The sequence below is a fragment of the Paroedura picta genome, chromosome 12 (assembly GCF_049243985.1).
Source record: "Paroedura picta isolate Pp20150507F chromosome 12, Ppicta_v3.0, whole genome shotgun sequence".
Taxonomy (NCBI): Eukaryota; Metazoa; Chordata; class Lepidosauria; order Squamata; family Gekkonidae; genus Paroedura; species Paroedura picta.
This window is the reverse complement of record NC_135380.1, coordinates 19,351,721-19,367,922: the sequence shown is the minus strand read 5'-3', so window position 1 is coordinate 19,367,922 and position 16,202 is coordinate 19,351,721. Positions and strand designations below refer to the sequence as shown.

General features: G+C 46.6%; 1 protein-coding gene across 2 annotated transcripts in view; it reads left to right on the top strand.

The window, feature by feature from the left end:
* DOCK5 (dedicator of cytokinesis 5) overlaps positions 1-11,402 on the top strand; it is a 111,701-nt gene extending 100,299 nt beyond the window's left edge. For both annotated transcript variants that reach the window (XM_077305075.1, XM_077305076.1), the window contains 7 exons: positions 740-823; positions 1,483-1,620; positions 2,690-2,856; positions 4,442-4,619; positions 5,754-5,889; positions 7,547-7,662; positions 9,797-11,402. In XM_077305075.1, coding sequence (XP_077161190.1) covers positions 740-823; positions 1,483-1,620; positions 2,690-2,856; positions 4,442-4,619; positions 5,754-5,889; positions 7,547-7,662; positions 9,797-9,898 — 921 coding nt within the window. In that variant the 3' untranslated portion in view covers positions 9,899-11,402. The remainder of the gene's footprint in view (positions 1-739; positions 824-1,482; positions 1,621-2,689; positions 2,857-4,441; positions 4,620-5,753; positions 5,890-7,546; positions 7,663-9,796) is intronic.
* The last annotated feature ends 4,800 nt before the right edge of the window (positions 11,403-16,202 follow it).

Here is a 16,202-nt window from a genome sequence, read left to right as displayed (position 1 = left end):
CAGATCTGTCAAGGAGATGCATCTCCCTCAGACCTTCACATCAGTTGCAGGCAGGCCTGTTTCACAGGCCCTCTTTAAAGGTAAAGGTATCCCCTGTGCAAGCACCAGGTCATGTCTGACCCTTGGGGTGACACCCTCTAGCGTTTTCATGGCAGACTCAATACGGGGTGGTTTGCCAGTGCCTTCCCCAGTCATTACCGTTTACCCCCCAGCAAGCTGGGTACTCATTTTACCGACCTCGGAAGGATGGAAGGCTGAGTCAACCTTGAGCCGGCTGCTGGGATTGAACTCCAAGCCTCATGGTCAGAGCTTCAGAATGTATGTCTGCTGCCTTACCACTCTGTGCCACAAGAGGCTCATAGGGCCTCTTTACAAGAGGCTAAACCTGTGACCCAAAGCAGTAGGCAGGATCTATTGGGATCGTCTAGCCTTCAGGATGAAGAAGAGCCCCTCTCCAGCCATTTTCTGCAAGCAAGGCCTTCTTTACTTTGGAAGGTATTGGGTTGCTTGCTACATTTATTTTCAGGCTTTTCAAATCATTGCTCTTTGTTTTATTATTTCCCCCCCTTTTACTCTGTTTTTACATCATTAGAAGCTGCTTGACATACTGGAAGTGAATCAGGCCTGGCCAGTCTCTTACAATTAGCTGATAGAAAGTTGGACTCGGTGGTTTCTCTCAACCAGTTCCCCAATCAGAATTGCACCCTGACATCTCCTTGTTTTTATTTCCTCTGTTCAGGCTTTTTTCACAGAGAAATATATTCAAGAGCACCCTGAAGATCAAGATAAGATTGAGCTGCTCAAGCAATTGATTGCCCTACAGGTACCTGCTAGGAGGAGGGGATAAGGTGCTGGAGGGCTATGGATGCTGGTTTTAACATACTCGTCACATTAGCTGTTTGCCAAATCTCCTTACACTTGTTCTTCCAAGAAGGTTAGTGCAGTAGCCCAGCATGGAGGAAAGGTGATTTGAAGCAATTGCACTGGTTTACAGCAATTGCTTTGGTCTATCCATACTCTTCCCGACATCTGGCAAAACTGGGTCCCCCATAACTCATTTGGGATGTATTCTAGTGAGTAGCTCACACCTTGAATAAAACTTTGTTGGACTTAAAGGTGTCATTGGACACAAACATTGTTCTGGGTTGGGATGTGTCCTTGATCAGCACGCACAAGGGCTCAACCTGGCTAAGATCTGGGAGACCCAGGTTCAGAGCTCCAATCTGTCATGGGAGCTGGCTAGGTGACTCAAGTCACAAGCTCTCAGCATCACCTACTTCACAGAGCTGTTGTGTGGGGTAAAATAGAGTGGAGTCAGAGTGTGTATTGCCCTGAGCTCCTTGGAGGAAGTATAGGGGGAAATATGCTAAATAAGTGCATATTCATGACAAAGGAGAGGGGACGTTACACCAATTAAGTTTTTGAGAGTCTCCCTTTGTCCCCTCATCTTCCTAACCTTCCCAGTCGGCCTCTCTCTTCCAGATGCCTTTGTTGGCGGAGGGCATCAGGATTCACGGGGAGAAGCTGACGGAGCAGCTGAAGCCTCTCCACGACAGACTCACTTCCTGCTTTAAGGAGCTGAGGGGGAAAGTAGAGAAGCTCTACGGTGTGATAACGCTGGTAAAACCTTTGCATCCTACAGTTTTATTTATTTATAATTAAATGGCTGTGCCCGTCCCTCTTGGTATTCCCAACTAAGGGCCGTTCACATCATTTAATAAAACAACGATAATAAATCATGAACCTAAAAACAATTAGAACAGTTACAAATTACTCCAAGCCCACATTAACCAAAGATTTTAGTGGCTTCTGTCCCCCCATTCTGTTCATGGAAGGAGGGCCAATTCAGATGGTGTCATTCAATCATCTACTGGCCCCAGCCAAAAGTTTGGCAGAAGAGCTCCAGGCCCTTCAGAACTGGGAAATTTACTTCTCAAACAAATGTCTTTGGGAAATTGTCACTGTTCTGATTGTTTACTGCTCTGTCAGTAATGCATCCTTGAAGGTGTGTATATTGTGTGTATTTGCTGGCAGGAGATAAACTCAGAAGCTCATGGGAATTGTAGTCCATGGACATCTGGAGGGCCGCAGTTTGACTACCCCTGCCTTAGGCAGCCAATTTCACGGCTGAACTGCTCTGACAGTTTTCTGACTTTCTTTTACACCATGATACTCTATTTATCTACAAAAGGTTGTAATGAATATGTCAAAGTGTTGAAAATATGTTATTTTGAATGCATCCTAATGATGAAACCAGTGAAAATAGATTAGTTATCAAGTTTGGAACTTAAAACTTAAATGAAAACAATTGTACCCCAACAGAAATAACTACTATTATATTTGATAGATGATAAAAATTATAATGAAGGGGATAAAGGGGAAATATTCTCTGTTCTATATATTATGTACTATATGATTGTCTTTGATCAATGCAATTGCGTAGTATGACCCTTGTTTTCTTTTCCATTTTTCTGGACCCCCACTGTTTTCCTAAAATAAAAATTAGATACTAGCATACCAATTGACAGTATATGAAAAGCAGATCTCAAACTTACGTTTCCTGCTGGGTGATGTCATTTTGTCAAAGGCCATCTGTAGCATCTTAAAAAAAATAAGCCCCTTCATTTGATTCTTCATTTTTTTTTCCAAGTTCTGAATTTTTCACTTTCCTCTTAAATTTTACCCTTAGCCTTCCTCACTGACTGAGAGAAAGCAGAGCAGGTCTGGATCAGTGGTTTTACCATACATCATGTCTTCCACTTTGAGAAGACTCTCGGTTACCTCCGTGACTTCCTCCGTGGGATCGACGTCCTCTACCTCATCAGACAGTACCTCTTCCAGGCCAGGATCCGATGGGTGAGTGGAGGCAATCCTTGACAACCAGAGGCAAAGGGAGCAGAGCATTGAAGTGGGGAGAGATCAGACTTCAAACCTCTGCTCAGACATGAGATCACCGGGAGACCTTGGCCCAGTCAGTCCCTTGCAAGTCATTGTTGTGATGGTAAAATTAAGGGAGTACCATGTATTCTGTTCTGGGCTCCTTAGAGCAGAAGGGGGAGCAAGCTTGTTGGCTATCTAGAAAATTGGCTGCACTAGAATCTGACACTGAGGATTCTGGGACACACTGCGTGTTTAAAAAAGAAGTTGAGCATGGAACGCCTTAAGCTAGGAGTAGCAGTTGTTGTACTCTCTGTTAAGAGCTTGTTTCTTTAAATTGACATTTCCTATGGAAAACATTGAAATTGATGTCCCTTGAAAAGGCCACACAGTGAAACGCGTTGGGATCTGTTTAATATTCTGGACATTAAAAAACCAACTGAAGTCTGAAGACTCCATAGGAGTCTGTATATTATAGTATAACATTTGATACACCACACCGGTGTCCCAGTGCCCTATGACTTGCTTAGAAAAGAAGTTGAGCATGAGCTGAAGAAGGCCAGGTCCTCCAGATATTCTTTTCATATAGAAAGTTCTTTGCAAAGTGAAGAGCTTGTCTCTGACTGCAGCTCCCACTGGGACCATGTTTTAGCTAAAAAGCCCTCCCCAATTCCATATGTTCCTATTCAAAGAAATGTTTCTTGTGTACAAGAAAAAGGCATACAAGAATTCAGCAGGTGAACCAGGGGTTATGACCTGAGGATGTTGTCAGTGCCAGGGCTGTAAAGTCATAAAGAGAAAGAGACTGTATCAGGACATGGGCAGAGTGTCTTCACCCCCCCCCCCCCACTAACCAGCAACCTAGGAACTAGCAGAAAGCATCAGCTTCCAGGCAGGTTAGGGGCATCAGCATTTCTCATGGAGAAATTATGCTTAAGGGCATCGCAAACACACATGAGAATCGGCACAAGCTGACATCAGCAGTGGGCAACAGCCCAGATCCACAGATTGTTGTGGCTGTCAGACCCTGGTCTCACCAAACTGTGGTGGAAGCCAGTCAAGGAAGGGCAAGAGTGACCCTTTTCTTCCAGGGGGACCCAGCAGCAATCCTCAGCAGCGTCAGACCAGCAGAGGCAACAAAGAGACAGAGGCATGTGTTAGTAGTAGCTTCCTGAAGCTTTGGTTTGCAGTGATGGTGGCAAATCATGGAACCAGGGGGTGGTTCTTACTCCATCATTTCAGTATAAGATTGGTCCCCGGTAGATCCAAAGCCTGGCTGGTATCAAGACTTGTCATATCACTCATTGTCAGGGGAACAAGGTGTGGAAAGGGCTCCCTGGTTGCAGAGCAGACAGGGCATCTCGTCAGCTGGGGCCAGAGTGTCATTTTGGGACCAGAGTGCTGTGGGGCCTGGTTTGACATGGCCCTTTCCCTTCCACTGGAAGATTGTTCTCCAGTTTCCACAACATTTCATCTCCACGAGTAGATATTTATGAGCCACTCACAAGCTGGTGAGAGGGGCCGGGGGTCACCCTTCTTGCGTGTCTTCCCATGTGGCTTTCAGGTCCATTCTTGAGCCTCTTGTGGAAAGGAGGATTTCAGCGGCCTCCAGGACAGAAGAGCTCTCGGCCAAAGACGATGGTGAAAACCGGATAAATAAATTCAAGCGGAAGGAGTGGAGCATCAGCAAATCTCAAGTTATTGTGGAGAAGGAGCCAGAAGCTGAGCTGACATCCAAAATGGTAATAAATGAGTTATGGTGGTGAAATTCCCTATGGGAACATCCATCATCCTTCCCCCCTCCCTCTAGTTGCTTGATTCCTTGTCAAAATGCTGGGAAGGACTCAAATACCAGAAGTCTTGGTCACTCCACATGAATCAACTTTGCCGTAATTTTCTTGGCTGCTGTTGACCCACCTCTAAGCCCATGAAGGCTCCAGATGCAAATGAACATTACCAGGTTTCAACCGAGGAGCAGCACTTGGGCATCTTTCTTAAATATCCAGCTGTTCCAAGAGCCCAGTGTCAGACTTCAGCAAAGTGCTCACCGAGACATTGTCCAGACTGTGCAGGCTTACAAGGCTGGACGTTCTTTCAAGCAAAAGAATCCTCTTTGTACAGAGACCGAAAAGGTAGATGGATCCCATCTACCAGAATAACAAATTTTCTGTGTACAAAGTACCATATGCTGGAACCTTCAGGCATGTAGACCCCCGCTTGGAGCGTTACAGCTCAAAGACAACATGCCCTCATTGTAAACGAGGCCTCAGCCCTCACTGGGAACAAGGCCTCAATCCTAATCAGAATCTGGATGGAGTAATGCAGCTGAATCGCATCTCATCTGCTTTTGATCTTCCACAGTACTGTCTTAAGCCAAGTCAAACCATTGGTCCTTGCACATCTCCTTTGACTGGCAGTGACTCTCCCAGGTCTCAGGCATAAGGGGTGGGGCTTCAGGTATAAGGAGCGGGTCCCAGCCTTGCTGCTTGCACCCCTGGAGGTGCAAGGGATTGAACTTGGGACTTTCTTCATGCAAAGCATGCACTCCACAGCTGAGCAACGACCCCTCTACTATACCCTCTTTACATCATTTGTGTGCTGGTTTTCTCCCTGAAGGGATCCAAGGCAGCTCACAGACAGATAGCAAATGCACTCGAGGAACTTGAGAAGGAGAATTTGCACATGTAAGTTGCATCTGTACGTGGTGCAGAAACATGTGGTTTCTCAGGAAACCTTCCCTGGATCCAGTTTAACATTTTGCGACATTTGGGTCTGTCCTGGGCTGCCAAGCTAAGCCTTCCTGGCAGTGATGGATTGTTCTGTTTTCAGCATTGGTGGGGCCTTCAGGAAAGTCTTCTGTTTGATCTGTGTTTCAGAATTTGTTGGGAAGAGCAAGGCCAAAGAGCCTCCAGCTGGGGGAAAGCAGGCTGACACTGCTCCAGACTTCGTCACTCCAACCGGCCTCGCCTCTCAGCCCCCCGCCAGTTACTCCCAAAACGCCAAGGACACAAAGTGAGCTATGCCGTTGGTTTCCTTTCAAACAAAACTTGTGGTGTTTGGAGGGTGGGGGGTGGGATATTGCTTATTGCCTTGAACCAATTTCAAGAGAACAGTTTTGTACAATTAGGTTCAAGTAGGTAGCCGGGTTGGTCAGTCTGAAGCAGCACAACACAGCCAGAGTCCACTGGACTCCGATTTTGTTGTGCTAGTTTTGTACAATGAGAGACTTTTAAAGAAAAGTTTTACCATCCTGCTTTCTCAGAAATGGTGAGGGCTAGAAATTTTGCCTGTCGCTGGATCTGCAGCATGCTAGTAGAAAAGAGTCTTTCAGCTCTCCCCTCTTTTGTATAACCAAGTTTTTCAAAATAAATAATAAACCTGGAGAGCCTGGCCAGCAGATCCATGGTCCTCCTGGTGAGGTTATGGATTGACAAGATCCACCTTGGTGCAAAGTGAGAAATTGTGTCTCCTGTCACCTTACCATGAGTACCTCTGAAGCTCAACTAGTAGACCTCCTGGACTTTGGAGGCTTTCACATTATGACTGTGAGTCTTCTCTTTGCTTCTACCTGTCTCTGAAGCCCAGCAGGACTGACTTGCATGTGCCACCCCCCTCATCATTCTTCCAAGCTTGTAAGAAGAGCTGTTGGCTCATTTTTATACCACACTGGATCTTAGAGGAGATAGGGGAGCAGTATCACTCTGAGCAGTATCAGAGGGAATCTGGAGAGGAAGGGAAGAAGATTGAGACTCCTGGTAGAGAAAAGCAGGTTATAAAACCCAGTTCTTTTTCTTCATAAATGCCAGGCTGGTATGCCCAAGCAATCCAGTGTCAATGTTCTTAGTTTTGTTTTGCATGTAAGCATGGTATTCCAATCTCAAAGCCGCCTGCCAAGTCCCAAGTATTAAAAACGACTCATTTAAGCCTTTCTTCCACCATTGATTATAAGCCCTCAGAAACACAAAGCCATCCACCGTAAGAAATGATTTGATGCATTCTTCCAGTAGTACAGCTGGCTTTCCAACTCCACAGCACCAGGCTGTGGTCCCACCCAGTTGGAGAAGCAGCAATCCATCTGAATTACAGCCTAAATTTGTGAAGCCTTCATGGGAGAGAATATTTCAAAGAGATTGTTTTGGCGGAAGGAAGAAATAACAAAATACATTGAAATTGATTTGATTTTTATATAACAAAGCTGTGGGGAAGTGAAGGAAAGGCTGAAGTTAGTAAATCAGCCTTTGTTATCCATGACAAGGCAGCTCTTCCAAAATTTCTCTGGAGTTTGGCTGATTCTCTTATCCCATCACTCAGAGGTAGTCCAAGAAAAGACTTGAGGCGAAGCCTGATGACAGAGAAATCCCCTCCGGATGTCTGCAGTGTCATTCTGGATTTTGTTTTCCACGGTCCCCGGGGTGCATTTTTCACATGTGCTTAGGTTCATTGGATGAGCATAGCCAAGGCTTCGGAGACACGTCAGTCTGGGGAATTCCAAGTGGGCTTCCAAACTGACCCATCTGTTCACAGCCACCTGCTGAAAATGGTGCGTTTTCATGTGAACATTTTTATATTGCTTGGTCACTCGCCTCTATTGTTTCCATCAGTAACCCGTATTTCCCATTGTCTATTTAATTATAATAACCTTTGTTTTTCTTCTCCTTTTGTTCCTTAGGCTTTCCGTCTCTACAAGCAGATGGACTAGCAACCATGAATGCACAGAGCCCTCCACCCCCGCCTCCACCCAAGTGCAAACCCTATGAGAATAGCAACGGGAGGAACTCCACGGAGGTAAGGAAATGGAAAGCGACAATATTTGGGGGAGGAGGGAGGCTCTTGCTTGACAAAGTAGCACCAGGGCCATTTTCCCAGTGGCTTTGGTTAGGGTGGCGCTGCTTGGCAGCTGTCTGATCGGTTCACTTGCACATTTCCTGAAACCACCAGAGAGATTTGAAAAGTTTTCCAGTCAAAGGAGACGACGATATAAAGTTCTACTTTCTTCCTGCTTAGGCAACACCTGCTTGCTCTGAGGGTGAAGTTGCTCACGAAAACAGGAGCCTTGTGTTGACACTCCCCCTCCCCTGCAGTTGATGTTTAAAGTACAATTTATCCCTGAGGTTGTTACAAATAAATCTTAGCATTTGATGTAGCACTTTCTGAGTGTTGTAGAAGAAGAAGAGTTGGTTCTTATATGTCACTTTTCTCTACCCAAAGGAGTCTCAAAGCGCCTTCCTTTTCCTCTCCCCACGACAGTCACCCTGTGAGGTAGGTGGGGCTGAGAGAGTCCTGATAGAACTGCTTGGTCAGAACAGCTTTATCAGGGCTGTGGCGAGCCCAAGGTCACCCAGCTGGTTGCATGTGGGGGAGGAGTGGGAAATAAAACCCGGCTCGCCAGGTTAGAAGTCCACATTCCTAACCACCACACCAAGCTGGCTCTCTAGTACTATCTTGCCATCTTCGCAACAGCCCTGTAAAGCAGGTCACTGTTACTATGCCCACACCACAGATCATGGAAGATAAATGTGAAAGCCAGCATGGCGTAATGACTAGAATGCTGGATTAGGAGCAGGGAGACCTAGGTTCAAATTCCCACTCAGCCACAGAGCTCTCTGTGGGTGACCTTGGGCCAGCCACTTTCTCCCCCAGACTGATCTCCCTGGTGAAGTTGTCATGAAATAAAATGGACTTTGTTGTGTTATAAGCTGCCGTAAGAAGAAGGCATAGAAATGTTGTGAATGCATAAACAATAACTTGGCTGTTGGGAAGCACATGCACCATCTCTTTGTGAGCATGAAATGTTATGATGGAAGTGCTGTCCCCAGTTAAAGAATCCTTACTCCACATGGGGGTGGGAATCATATTGACTGTTCCATGACATTTCCATCAGTGTGAAAATAAGCAAGAGCAAGTGGCTTTTCCTGATGGTGCGCGTGAGAGTGAGTGTGAGATTCCACATGGCATCTTAGGAAGGCCTGGTCTACACGAGCAGCAGGAATGAGGGGCTATAATGGGCTGTTCCACTTCAGACTGTAGATAAGGAAAACAAGATTTTAAATTTTCATTCCTGTAAAGGTTTCAAACTAACTAAAAAATTAACATACCCAGGAGAAAGGGCCTGGCCCCGTCCTTTTTATGCTGCGCTGGTTTTCCACTGACAAGGACTCCTTAATGGAGGGGCGCTGTGAATAATATCATCCCACAGCTGCAGTCTTAAGTAGTAGGATCCACTCTGCCACCACATTCCACCACGTCCCAAGACCAGGCCTTAGGAGAGGAATTCCAAGTGCTCATTTAACACAGGATGCAATGCCTTGGTTTGCAGGAGGGGTTTTCTATTTAAAATATACTAGAATCAAAGCCTATTTTAAAAATGGGCTTTGAGAGGGGCGGCAGGCAGGAGGGCGTGAGAGGGCGGTTGCAGCTCCCTCGGGCTAAAGGGCCTGGAAAGCCCCCCCCCAAGCGGTGGCAACAGGCCTTTGCGGCCCAAAGGGAGGCTGCAAACTCCCCCCCCCCCCCCGGCTCCCTCCCAGCAGGAGTGTACCTGTGGGACGCAAAGCCCTGTCGCTGCCTCTCTCCTTGTGGGCAACAATGGAGGCTGCAGCCACAAGGCTTCTAAGGAGGAAAGGAGGGAGGGGGGGAGCTGGAGGGGGAGGACCAATCAGGGTGGACCTGGACAGACAGGGCCCTGGACAGTCTCCTCCCAAGAGGCTGTTTCCCAAATATATAAGGGAGCGAAATAGTGTTAAGGATATCTGTGAGTCAGTGAAGCAGGGTGCTTTCTTTAGTTATTAAAGAAACTGTTTAAATCAACCGTAATTGCTCCTGTTTTTTCCTCTGAACCAGACACTGGAGGTCAAAAGGAAGCCAGTACAGAGATGTGCTTCTACCATCTTGATTGTGTGTCTGTGTGCTTGCCTTCTTCCAGATTGCTCCACCATTACCCAGCAGGCGGGAAGTCAAACCTCCCCCTCCTCCTCCCAAAGCCAGGAAATCCAGCACCCTTTCTTCAGAGCAAGGACTTCAATGAGAGGGCCATGCCAGGCCCAGCCCTCTGGCACCTTGAACAAAATGCCTGCTGTCCTGTTTGTAAATATGTGCCATGCATGTCCCAGTGATTCTGTTCCAGGTGGAAAGACAAAATGATTCCAGCCTCTGCTCCGTTTTCTGTACAGTTTCTTTACACCGTGCCAGAAGAAGTCATTTAAACCGTGGCAGTTTCCAAGCTTCTGTCTTGGCTTGTTTGCACTTTGAAGAAGAATGAGTCCCAAATGGCTTACAAACACCTTTCCAACAACAGACACCCTGTGAGGGAGATGGGGCTGAGAGAGCTCTGAGAGAACTGCTGTACAAGGACAGCTCTAACAGGACAGTGACCACCCCAAGGTCGCCCAGCTGACTGCATGTGGAGGAGCAGGGAATCCAACCTGGTTCTAAACACAGTGGAGGTTCAGTCTGCTGTTCTAAGCAGTGTTATGCATCATCTGTAAAATGTTATCTCTACACCTACTGCATTGGATGGGCATAAAGAATTCATACCTGCCCCCTGCAAACAAAACCTGGAATAGATAAGCCACGAATCTGCAGAGAACAAAACCAAATGCAGTTTCCTACAAGCAACCTGCAGAGGGTTAGAAGATGTGCTCAGTTTGGCTAAGGACTGTGGAGCTTGACCTGGCAAAATGAGGCCTGAGTCTTGGGCTCAGTCTGGTGAGCTACGGTGACCTTTTTGTGCTGAGATTCAGAGACCAGGAGGGAATCTGAGCATACAAGCTTAGCCTCTGTGCCTGGCGAGTGGGAAGACACCTCTGAATTGGCTGGCCATAGTCTAAATGTTAGGAGCCTGTTCACTTGCCTTGGGCCACTCAACAGAATTGTGCCTTCTTCTTGTTTACCTTCAGGCTCCAGCATCCAACCAAACCACTGATTTAGGGAAGCCCAAGCTGCAAGACATACATCTGCTTCTTCAGCCAGTGACCTTCTCCCATCACTGACCAGGGAAAGCAAATTCTGTGCCTAGGTACTTGGCTTGGGCAAGAGCATCAGTATCCAGCAGCAGGAGACTCCCGAGGGGGTTGCTGCAACGGAGAATGGTATTACCTGGTTGGGACCAGCTTGATGTCTCTTTCTCAAGACTTTGCCATCATCTTTTCTGTAGATTCAGCCATCGCTTTAGAGCTCTCTGAACTTTGCACACACACACAGGGTTAAGTACACTACTACAGCTTCATTCCACTTAAATTCATTTGATGTATATTTTTACATAGTAGCTGTTTGCCTTAAAAGACTGGCGGCACAGGTGTAATTATCGTTGTGAATAGTTCATTCAGAGGGCAAACTGTGTACAATGGTGCTGCTTGACCACCCAAACCAACATCCATCATCCGAGACCATCACCCACTACGATGTCCAGTAGAACTCTTCACTAACCCTCAAGTATACATTCCTGCATCATTTTTTTAAAATCTGTATTGCTTTGACCCCCATTAAGTCTCTTTTACAGGGGTAGTCAAACTGCGGCCCTCCAGATGTCCATGGACTACAATTCCCAGGAGCCCCTGCCAGCGAATGCGAATGCTGGCAGGGGCTCCTGGGAATTGTAGTCCATGGACATCTGGAGGGCCGCAGTTTGACTACCCCTGCTGTTGTAAAATAGTGCCTCTGTGTTGCCTTGTTTTATACCAAAATATTGGGGTTTTAAGGACTCAGAAATATTTGAAAAGTAATCCAGGCGGTTGGACTCCTTCATTCTTAGCCATTTGGGTTTGAATGCCAATGTAAAAAAAAAAATAACTAGCCACTGTTTTCCAGCAATATCTGTGTAGGCGTCCTTTGCCAGAGCTTCTTAGCAATTGGTTGTGTTTTCATCCTCCTTCCCATGTCCACACCCTATCAAGAGTACATCAGAAAACTTGGACCACGTTTCAGACCTGAAATCTCACTATTGCCTTTCAAAGCAAGGTTCAGGGGGAGTCAATGTAAGGCGAGAATCATAAGTTGGAAGGCCCATGATAGGAAGAAGAGCAGAGGTATGCCCTCAATTTAATCTTGGGGGGCCTCCAAGCTGATGATATGAGGTTGGATCCAGACTCAGTTTTCCAGTGGCAGTTTTCCCCCTCCTCCTGCAACCCACCCATTTCCACAAAATGCTAGTCCTGGAGGAGCGAGGACCTCAAGGAATGACAGGACGAGGTCTCCAACAGAAAGGGGGAATTGCCAGAAATTGCCCATTTAGACTGGCTCAACCCATTTGGATTTTTAATTTCCAAAAAGCATGAAAATCAGATTTTCTTTTTATCCAGTGGTGTGAATGGTTTGAGTAGAGATCAGATGATACTTGAAAGTTGTGCGTTGTTATTTGTCCTGTTGAGAGAAGGCTGTGTATTTACCGGGCTTGTCCTTACTTAACTTTTATTCAAAAAACCACCAGCAATCATTTGAGGTGCTCAGCTTCATTTGGGGTGCTCAGCTTCGAGAGGCTGTCAGTTCTCCAAAGCAGTGGTCCCCAGTCCTGGGACCGGTGCCTGTCCGCGGATCACTTGGTACCGGTTCGTGACTCCTCCTCGTCCTCCTTCCTGGCTGCTGCCTCAGGGGCTGTCCTCCCACTCTGCCGCCGGCTCACCTTTGGTGCTCTCCGGCAGCCACGGTGGCTGGGGCTCCCCCTTGGCAGGGCAGTGCGCAGCTGCTGCTGGCAGCGCCCCCCAGCGGACAGCGGGAAAGCAAATGGAGCAGGGACTCAGGCGGCGGTGACATCCCTCAGCAAAAGTCTACCCCCTGTCCGGGCCTCAGTAAAATTCTCAAGCGTTGACTGGTCCCCGGTGATAAAAAGGTTGGGGACCACTGCTCCAAAGCACTTTGTAAGTTTCTCAGCTTCATCACCACAAGTCATTCCAGCTGACTTCTCTTGAACAAAGAGGCTCCTCACAAGCTATGACTTGGCCCTTGAATATGCCACCCAACAGTTTATCCAGCTATAGGTTACCCATGCTGTCAGTTTTGCCCACTGCTGAAATTCTAGCCACTCACCACAATCTTTCTCCGGCTTTTATTCCTCTCAGCTATTCATCCATTATCATGTATTCCTTTTGCCAAGTAGCTCTTCTTCCAGGAAGTTCCAGGTGACATGCATGGAAGTTTATCCTCTTACAGCCACAACAGTCCTGCAGTGTTAAGGCCTCCCTGAGAGATGGTGTAATTTGCTGATCTTGGCTGATGAGAATTTGAACCCACTCTGTTGTGGAACCTGATTCTAACTCCTGTCTTTCCCTGCTGCTCTCCCCATCACCAGATTGCTTCATGCATATGTGTACACATTAGTATAATTCTGAGCAAAGCTGTCTTTTTTGATATACACAAAATACTGCTGGAGTAGCTTTTCATGCTGGTTGCCAAAGCAGGTAGCTTCCCCCACTGCCTTTTGATAGCCTTTCAAGTCCATGGGATGGCAGTCTTATCACAACAGCCTTTCTCCTTGGCCGCTCAAGGCTTCTTTTCTAGTCCATTCCTGCAGCTTCTGTTCTGAGTAAAACTGTCTTCCCTCTGCTGCTCGGGTGGCTTCAAAAACCAGATTGCTTACGTTAGGGGGTCATATTGGATCCACATCACAACCCATGCTGTAGATGTTTTCAAAGCCACACAGGAGACTTACCACATGCGCCTCCATCTGTTCCGGTTTCAGTGTGCATGCAACTGTCTGATGTGCTGCTCTCTTCCTCTGGGGGAAACTTGGGGAACCATCCTGGCCATTTTGGCCATATTTTCCCCTCTTTGGTTGCATGGCAGATGTTGCCAGTTCGGCATTAAATTCCTGGAGATGGATGCTTCTTGACTTGAAAGCCTCTGGGCTTTGTTAACTATCTTTCCCCCTGCTGTCCCAGACTGTGCTTGCATGTGCATATGATGGAAAAGTTCTGTGTCCTGAATATGTTTCTCAATCAAAATCCATCACCAACTTTTGTGTGTGAGGACTGTATGGCACATCTCAGGTGCAAGGGCAGCTGTGTAAGGGCAGGGCTTAGCCATGTTCGGGGGCAGCAAAGATGAGATTCTCGGACCAGCCTTTTCTGCTGATCTACAAAATATCCTTCCTGCCTATTGCGTGTTTATCCTGAGGCTGAGCAAATGGCCCAAAGTCACTCAAATGAGCTTCATGGCTGAGTGAACCTAGGTATGACCTATTTTTGCTTTTCTGGGGGGGAGGTATTGAATGAGAAGGGGGATACTTGTCTGCAACCTCGACCCTATCCCACCTACTTTCCCCTTACACCTTAGGCAAGCAGGTCTCAAAACCCTGCCCTAGGGGGAAGCCTCCAGGACTAAGATTTATGGAAGAAAACCAGTGGACACAATTTCTCCCTTGCAAATGTTTTGTTCCTGGCCACTTTGTCACCGACAAACATAGGGTCGTGAATTCCCTGCCTCCCAACTTGTAGAATATAGTTTTCTGCCAAGCTGTGTCTATTGCATTAAGGCCTCCCCTCTTAGGGCACTGGTGTGAAAAGGTGGGTAAGATCCTTTTCTCCCCATGTTGTGGTTGACATGTTGGACAAGGATCAGGGTCAAATCTCTATAATACCGTCAAGCTTGCTGGGTGACGTTGGGTAGTTTGGATAAAATGGAAGGAGTATGCCATGCTGAGCTCCTCAGAAAGAGATGGGACAAAATGCACTAAAGAAATAAAATCTATATCCACTTTGGGAGTAAGAAGAGTTAGTGTTCATGTAGGTCCGTAAAGGAGTTGCCTTGAACCATCATGGTTTGCTTTGGGTCGCATGTGGGATCCTAGGTTGCCTTCTTTCATGATGGAAGCTTTAGCTATCTTGTGTTACACCTTTGTGTCAGTAAGGAAGATGATGCTGCATGAGAATTTGATTCTCCCTGAGACTCGGGAGCCAAGCATCATCCATCCCACCCCACCTGGTTCTCCAAGACCTTTCATGAGATAAATTGTCAGTCAAGTTAATAACAATGAGATGAAAGTACTGGCAGAACTATAATTCTGGGGAAACACCCCCCCACACACAGATCTTTAGTAAATGCAAATTCTTATAAAGGTGAGAAAATGGCCTTTAAACTGGAGGATGATGCAACCCCTGCATTGGATATCAGGCCCTTTGGTCATTTCTTGCACCAGTGTGATGTCATCAGCCCATACATGTCTCTCCCTATGTATGGGGACTAGGGCAGGGGTCCCTTAGTGTTGATATGATATCAGGTAAGCCAGAAGGTTGAATAGGATGGAAAGCCCACTGTGTTTCCATGTATATTCATGCAGTGCTCTGGAGGCCCAATCTTTTTCATCTTTGTGTTGCAATCAGTATCATGCAATTGGGCCATCAGGTGGGAAGAACAAGGCCACACCTCTGTGCATGGCAGTCTGCTCTGTGATTGGAATTCTTGTCTTGTCCAGTGGAGCCAGCAATTCACATGTTGGTCGTATTGCAAAGCTCCTTGCATTCCTTAAATACATTCATTGCATGTATGGGTTGTGAGACTAAAACAGAGGGACAGAGAATAAGGTAAGCCATTTTATGTCCCCTTTGGGCTCAAAGGCAGAGTAGAAGTGAAGTCAGTAAACAACTTGTCGTGCCCCTGAAACAACAACATGTGTCATTCTCACATGAGGGCTGTTTTGGGAGGCGGAGAACCTCCTTCAAGAGATGTCCAGAAGAAAACGCCAAAATATCCAAAGCACATAGTAATGGCAACTGAGTGTTAAATGTTTTCCCATTCCTGTCCCACCGTGAATTAAGTTAAAAGCTGTTTTCTGTTGCGCCAGATTGACTTGCCTTATTTATTTTTATAACTGTAAATTAAAATTAAAAGTTTGATTACGCCGACACATTTTTGACTGTAGCCTTTCTTTTTTTTTTGAAGGTGGGGGGGATTTGAAAACATGTGAGAAGGCTGATGCTTCATTTTGAAGTGTCTGCCTTGATTAGAACCCCCCCCCCAATATTTTTATCTCTGTACACTTTTTCATGCATAATATTGGGACTTCCCTCAGCCATTGGCCTTCCTGTGAACGTAAGTATGAAAGGACCAGGAGATGGGGTGACTGGACTGCGAGAGGCACTCAGTTCTTTCCTGTGTTGCTCCAGTGAGTGACAGGAACCCCTAATGAGGAAATACATGAAGATGTGGTACCGGTTGCAGGGAAGTAAAGCTGCCAACATTTTTTTCTGGTTTGTGACACCTGGATTCAGATCTTCATTCTGCCATGAAGCTTGCCAGCATGACCTGAGGACCAAACCAGACATCTCCATGTCCCCACGTTTGCCATGGGGATGCAGCATCATCATACCAGAGCCTTTGGGAGGAAGGGGCAAAATTGT